This window comes from Leptidea sinapis, chromosome Z, assembly GCF_905404315.1.
Source record: "Leptidea sinapis chromosome Z, ilLepSina1.1, whole genome shotgun sequence".
Taxonomy (NCBI): Eukaryota; Metazoa; Arthropoda; class Insecta; order Lepidoptera; family Pieridae; genus Leptidea; species Leptidea sinapis.
Genome location: NC_066312.1, coordinates 6,586,887 through 6,593,513, shown reverse-complemented (window position 1 = coordinate 6,593,513; position 6,627 = coordinate 6,586,887). Strand labels below are relative to the sequence as shown.

Sequence of the window (6,627 nt, the reverse complement as noted above, 5' to 3'; positions counted from 1 at the left end):
TATTGTGCCAACCGATTGATTCTTTTTTTATTTTAAAGGATATGCTTGAAAGATAGTTTGGTGAGAGTTTTGTTAGGTTCTGATTATAGGATTCAAAGCACAAATTATCGGAACTCTTCAATTCGAGTAGCAAATTAACGATGCTCGGCCGAATCTTTTTATGCTATCTGGATATTTGAGGTGACTCATAGTTATAGTCAAGTAATAATTGTCGTTGTTGAATATGTTGATCAATGGAACTTCTTAACGACTTGTAGTAAGGGTGCGATCTGCGGCAGAATTTCTTACTGTACGTATTCTAATTATTGCAATGCGCTTACGTTCATTGCTGCATTGTAAAATTTAGAAGGCGTACACATCTGTATTGTTAAGACAAATTAATAGTTAGTACTTCATATTCGCTAAAAATCGAAAAAATAGATATAAGTATTATACACTAAAAAGTAAAAAATAATATATTATTTTATTCTATTCTATGTTGTCTAGTTACAATTATTGTTATTTTTGGAGTCGGTATAAAAATACGCAATTAGTTTTCTACCTTTTAGAGTGCTTAATATATCTAATGTTTTGAAATAAGTAGTATTTTTTAGTAAGTCGGTTGTTTTTTTTTGGAAATTTTTAGTTGGTGCATACCTACATTGCTTAGAATATAATCTAAAAAGAATTACAATGACTTTCGTGCCAGCTTTGATTAAATCTTTATCAAAGTGGTAAAACTTTTGACATTTAATTAATAAACAAATGATTTTTTTAATGTGTGAATGGTGCGCTGCCTTCTTTTTACATACGGGGTTTTCAATACATGTAAGTATTGAAGACCCCGAAACATATGTCGGGTTCGAGTGTAAACACCCCCTACCGACTAAAAACCTCCCCTGTGCTAATAGCCCAGGCTAAAGGCTTTAACAGCTTAGCCGGGCGGGGCCTTGGAGGCCGAAGCGGTGCGCTGCCGTGAGAGTAACATAAATTATAAAATAAAGATAATAACGCTATAAATAACTAGTTGAACTTAATTAAGGTCAAATAATATATATTATAAACACCACTCAAAATAATAGATAATGCAATGAACGTGTGATAAAAATACGATAATAATTTTGTGTGTTATTAAGGATAATTTTGGTTTTGCTTACTGGCAACACTGATCAGTACTCAATGGTGAATGGTGCGCTGCGCCGTGAGATATCACATTTTATTAAAAAACATAAATCAAAAAAAGTTACTATCGCTCTAATTAGTTAGTTTGTTGAACTTGATTAGGGTCCAAGAATATATATAATTAGTATACTGATAAAGGAGTAGGTACGGAGTACTTACCACAGAGTTCATTATATTTATCAACTAAAGAAATTAATGTTGTAGTGTTTAAATTCTCTTTGATTATTATTATTAAATTTGGTCGTATTCTTTCGTACATACATACAACTTTATTTTATTTTTAACATTTTATTTGACTACACGATTATAACAGGAAAATCATATCAACATAAGTAATATTTCTGACACCTATTTTAATATCATTTTTTTATAAAATACTTCTAATTATTATTCTTCTTGTGTAAGTTTATGCGATCTTCTAGGAGTGAATAAACGAATATGATGGCTGGTTCAGCTCTTAGGAGGCTTATGGCGGAGTATAAGCGTGAGTTATTTTTTTTGTGACTTGTGATAACGTCGGTTTATGAAAATAAATTAACACAGTGAGGTTATATTATAATCTAGATATTTTAATCTAATGCAGAGTTAACTATTAATCCACCTGAAGGCATAATTGCTGGGCCAGTCAATGAAGAGAATTTTTTTGAATGGGAAGCATTAATAACGTAAGTAGACAAACGTACCTATGCTACGATATACGTACGATACTGTTTTTTCTGCTAGTTAACAAACTCGATGATGGGTTGAAGATGCCAGAGTATTGAAATTATTACATACATTTGATATTGTATATTTAATTACATCAAACTAGGACTGGCAAAATATTTACTAATAATTAAACTGTTGAGTTACACTTATTGGTAAAAGGGCAAAGTTGCAGTTAGATCTGCAACAGTTCTAAAACACTTGTAGAAACCTAAAGTGGAACCCTAACAATAGAGTTTGAAGAGATGGACCTTTAGTAGTTCTAAGTGGACCTAGTTATTGTAAAGAATAAGTAAAGATATAATTGGTTTGTTCAATAAGTTTAAAGTACCTAAATATTAATTAACTGTTTTTCTATAATTCTCAAGACAATAAAACATGGACTTAGTTGAAAAGAGGAATAGTTTGATGGTTACAATTGTTATATCTTGATAAGAAGTCCAGTCGTGATGTTTTGATGAAAGTAATGTAATTGTCATGGGAAAATAATCCCGGTAGGATCTTGAGACAATATATTATATGCGTGTCTGATCTCATCCCAGAAATAGAGGAGTTGAAGCTTTAGGGTTTTTAGGCCAATCAAAATCCTCTATAACTCCAGGGTATTAGTATCTAGTATTGGGAAACTTCTTCATATGGAACCCTCCATACACTTTATAACTTTCACTTAAGACATTTTGTAAAAAATTACATTTAATTTAATACACTATTTACATAACTATAAGAAGTATATTTATATACCTACAAAGTAAAATCCAAATTTATAATTCAATGTTAACATGTAATAAACTAGAATCATAATAATTAATTTTTCATTTACTAACAGTGACCCATACACTGGTTTGTTCTGCTGATCATGGAGATATATGAAATTATATCTCCATGTGAACTATTGTTAGTAAGTTATTTATACACATATTAGACTGCGTCAGAAAAAATTTTTTTTTGGGTATATAGATATGTGTTATTTGAAATGTTTCTTTGTTAGACAAAAAAAACCTCCTAAGAGATGAGCTTAATATCTTGAAAATTGAGCTGGCGCATACAGCTCGCCTTTCCCATGTAAAATACATTGAAAAAAATATTTTTTCTATAACTTCATTAAAAATCTAATTAATTTAGTAAATAGATAATATATAGTAAATAAATCTAGTAATTTCCCTTTTTCTCATCTTTAGTGGCATACTGATTAAATTCGTCAACTAGAGCGACCCCTCTCTCAGCAATAGTGTTTACTACAATAATATTTTTGACAGACTAAATATAGATATAATAGACTTCCTATATATATAGATTGCAGCAATATATAGATAATTATGGTAATCATATTGTTAAAATTAATATGTTATATTAAACAAAACGAATTTCAATTTTTCAGTACAAATCGGAAATTTCATACTTTATTCCCTATATATATGCCTAATGGAAAGATATTGTGTGTTTTGAGTTGATTGAGTATAACTTAACATTTGCATAAATTTACAGGGGCCCGGAAGGCACTTGCTTTGAAGGTGGAATTTTTCCTGCAAGGTTAATATTTCCTCCAGATTATCCACTTAGTCCCCCAAAAATGCAGTTCATTTGTGAAATATTTCACCCAAACAGTAAGTATATTATAGTATAAAAAAAATTTGCTAGTACTGAGCAAATATCAAAAAATTGTTTGAATTTGTAAAAACAGATCATTTAAAGGAAGCACTCACTATATTCATGTGCCTAAGTCCATTGTAACATTAATTATATTTAGGCTATATTTCATTTATTTCTTGAAATAATGGGCTAAAAGCTAAATTTGCTTTATTTCTTAGTAGCAGTAGTCATTACTAGGAGAAATATAAACAATCTTTTATCTATAGGATCTGTGTGACAGAGTAATTGGACAAACTCTTTCTTATGGAAGAAGAGAACAAATGATTTACACGATGTTAAATGATGCTGCCCTACATACACCTTTTTTGGTAGGCCAGTAGTAAGTGATACTAATTTCTTAGGTTTGGGATGCTAGGGTTGAATTCCTTTACATTAGTTTGCATTAAAAATATGTTTTTTTTTTTAATAATAAAGAATCATTATACTTAATGACTTCTAATAATGTAAAACAGAAAATATTAAGTAACATTTTAATATAAAATTTATTGTGGTTCACATTTTTTATGGGATATAAGTAAAAAGAAAACCTGAAAGCATTGACATACTATGGCATGATATGGGGCTTCATTAAGAAATGGTAATTGCAGCCTATCATAGCTTTGTTTTTGAGTAAGCCCACAACGGAATTCATAATAAATCATTGACCGAAAACATTTTCTCGGGTTAGATTCATTTTCATGTGTAACAAGAGTTTTATATTTGTCGCCAATTTACAAAAACAAATGAATGCAATATATTACATTAGGTTACCAAAGAGTTCTAAAATTGAAATTCAAAAAAAGTTTTTATTTGCAATGTTTCTAAATGAACAGTTCTAAAGATTTTCAGTGTTACCTAGGTATAAATAACTAAGACTCCAAATTACCTAGTAAAAAGTTGTCAAAAAATGTACGAGTGGCGTAAATGTCATTTATTAGATTTTCTATAGATACATAAAAGATTCATTCAAATTAAAACCTTATTTCGAAGCAGTAATGTTTAAAGTATGTATGAAAACTCTGCCTAAGAGACGCATAGGCAGAGTTTTGCTTTAGACAAATTTTGAGTGTGATTGTGAGTCGGGTTGATTATTGTATGTCAATGCCTGGAAATTGTTTGTCCACCTATTACGTTAATAATATGAGTATTTTCTAGTCTATGCTGATGGAAGAGTTTGTATATCAATTCTACATGCTCCGGGAGATGATCCAATGGGTTATGAGACAAGTGCAGAGAGATGGTCTCCAGTACAGAGTGTTGAAAAAATACTGCTTTCTGTTGTCAGTATGTTAGCGGGTTAGTATTTTAGCTATTATATAGCCTAAGTGTAAATTATAATATATTTTACTATATTGAAGTCCTGAATTCAAAATTTGCCTATAAAATGCTAGATATGCTCAGTAAGCTGATACAGTGCTTTACTTCAAGCCACCTACTGTAACATTGTTATACTGTGCTCAGTATCAGTTCCTTATATTGTTCTTTGATAAGTAAGTACCATCTCTTAACACTTACTGGCCTTTATACATTATAAATTAGTAAGTTTTTTAAAAAGCATGGTGAACTTTTCGAATCAGTAAACGATTATATCATTTTTTTAAATAATTATAAGGAATGAGACGAGCTGGATTTTCAGCTTATGGTAATTTATACGCCCTGCCCATTTCAGCTCAGTTTTTTGAAAAAATTCTCAGTTACACTACAATTGCCCTCGTCACCTTGAGACATAAGATGTAAGTCTCATTTGCTCAGTTATTTCATTGCCGGCGAGATTATGGGTACCACAACGCCGCCTACTTTTGCCGTGAAGCAGTAATGTGTGAGCATTATTGTGTTTCGGTCTTAAGGGTTCCTTTTTTATAGAATAGGAGGACAAACGAGCGTACGGGTCACCTGGTGTTAAGTGATCACCGCCGCCCACATTCTCTTGCAACACCAGAGGAATCACAAGAGCGTTGCCGGCCTTTAAGGAAGGTGTACGCTTTTTTTGAAGGTACCCATGTCGTATCGTCCCGGAAACACCGCACAAGGAAGCTCATTCCACAGCATTGTAGTACGCGGAAGAAAGCTCCTTGAAAACCGCACTGTGGAGGACCGCCACACATCCAGATTTCAAAGCTAGTGAAACCTAGAATAGTACTAGGACCAACGCGGTGCTCGGGCCTGAAAGCCACATGACCCACCCGAGTGACTAACTAGTCAACTAACTAATTAACTAACAAGCCAACTGGCTTTGAAATCTGGATGTGTGGCTAGTAGGCTAGTTAGTAAGTACTGATAATAATAGCCTTAATTATCTTAATGTGGTTCGTTTTCTTATATTGCGGCTTAGCATATGCGCATATCACTGAAACTAAACATTAATTATTAGGGATTACTATCATTATCTAAAAATCCCCAGGCTTTGCTAACATGATCATAAAAATTTTGTCCATAATTGGTACATGCCAGTGCATGTGTGTTATCAACGAGTTGATACAGATGCTGTTTGTATTTTCAGAACCGAATGATGAAAGTGGCGCAAATGTAGACGCAGCAAAAATGTGGAGGGAAGACCGAGAGCAATTCAACAAAATTGCTGAATGTTTGGTTAGAAAAACGTTGGGACTACCGCCACCATTACGACCATAATTATTTCACCCAACACCCGACTCGACGACTCGTTGAAGCGCGTGGGTGTGAAAGCTCCGAACATTCATGGAAAAATTTTAATTGTAAATTGAATATATTACGGAATTCTATTGTTTAGTTGACTTTTTATGGAAATTGTGATATTTGTATATATATGATATACATGACAAAATAAATATGTATTTATACTTAAAAAGTTATTTTATATTAGGCTAAAAATAAATAAAAGCATCAAAACCTCCATAAAAACCACCCGGGAAGTACAATCTATACAAATAATAAAAAAGTGTGTGTCAGCTCCGACGCACGACTGGAGGTTACTCCTCAAGAACGATTGTCTTTGAACAGGTACTAAACAAAATCAAGTCCAATCGAGTCTAGTCTCAGAAGCTAATAAAAGCGTATTAATTAATAAATCAAATAAATCCTTAACCCTAAAAATATGTCAGGAAATGCCCAAACACAACTGTTAAAATCTGCACTCAAAATTCCAATTTTAAA

At 32.1% G+C, this 6,627-nt stretch overlaps 1 protein-coding gene across 4 annotated transcripts; it reads left to right on the top strand.

Moving 5' to 3' along the window:
* Positions 1-1,156: 1,156 nt before the first annotated feature.
* Positions 1,157-6,322, top strand: LOC126978304 (ubiquitin-conjugating enzyme E2 G2). 4 transcript variants are annotated; one of them, XM_050827057.1, is made up of 6 exons: positions 1,157-1,305; positions 1,584-1,645; positions 1,745-1,826; positions 3,352-3,470; positions 4,651-4,791; positions 5,996-6,322. In XM_050827057.1, exons 2-6 carry the CDS (start codon positions 1,600-1,602, stop codon positions 6,124-6,126), a joined length of 519 nt encoding a protein of 172 aa, XP_050683014.1. In that variant the 5' UTR covers positions 1,157-1,305; positions 1,584-1,599; the 3' UTR covers positions 6,127-6,322. The 4 variants fall into 4 exon arrangements, with proteins under 4 accessions (XP_050683014.1, XP_050683017.1, XP_050683015.1 ...); XM_050827060.1 differs by having other exon boundaries at positions 1,219-1,301; XM_050827058.1 differs by lacking the exon at positions 1,157-1,305 and adding an exon at positions 1,329-1,493.
* Positions 6,323-6,627: the final 305 nt, after the last annotated feature.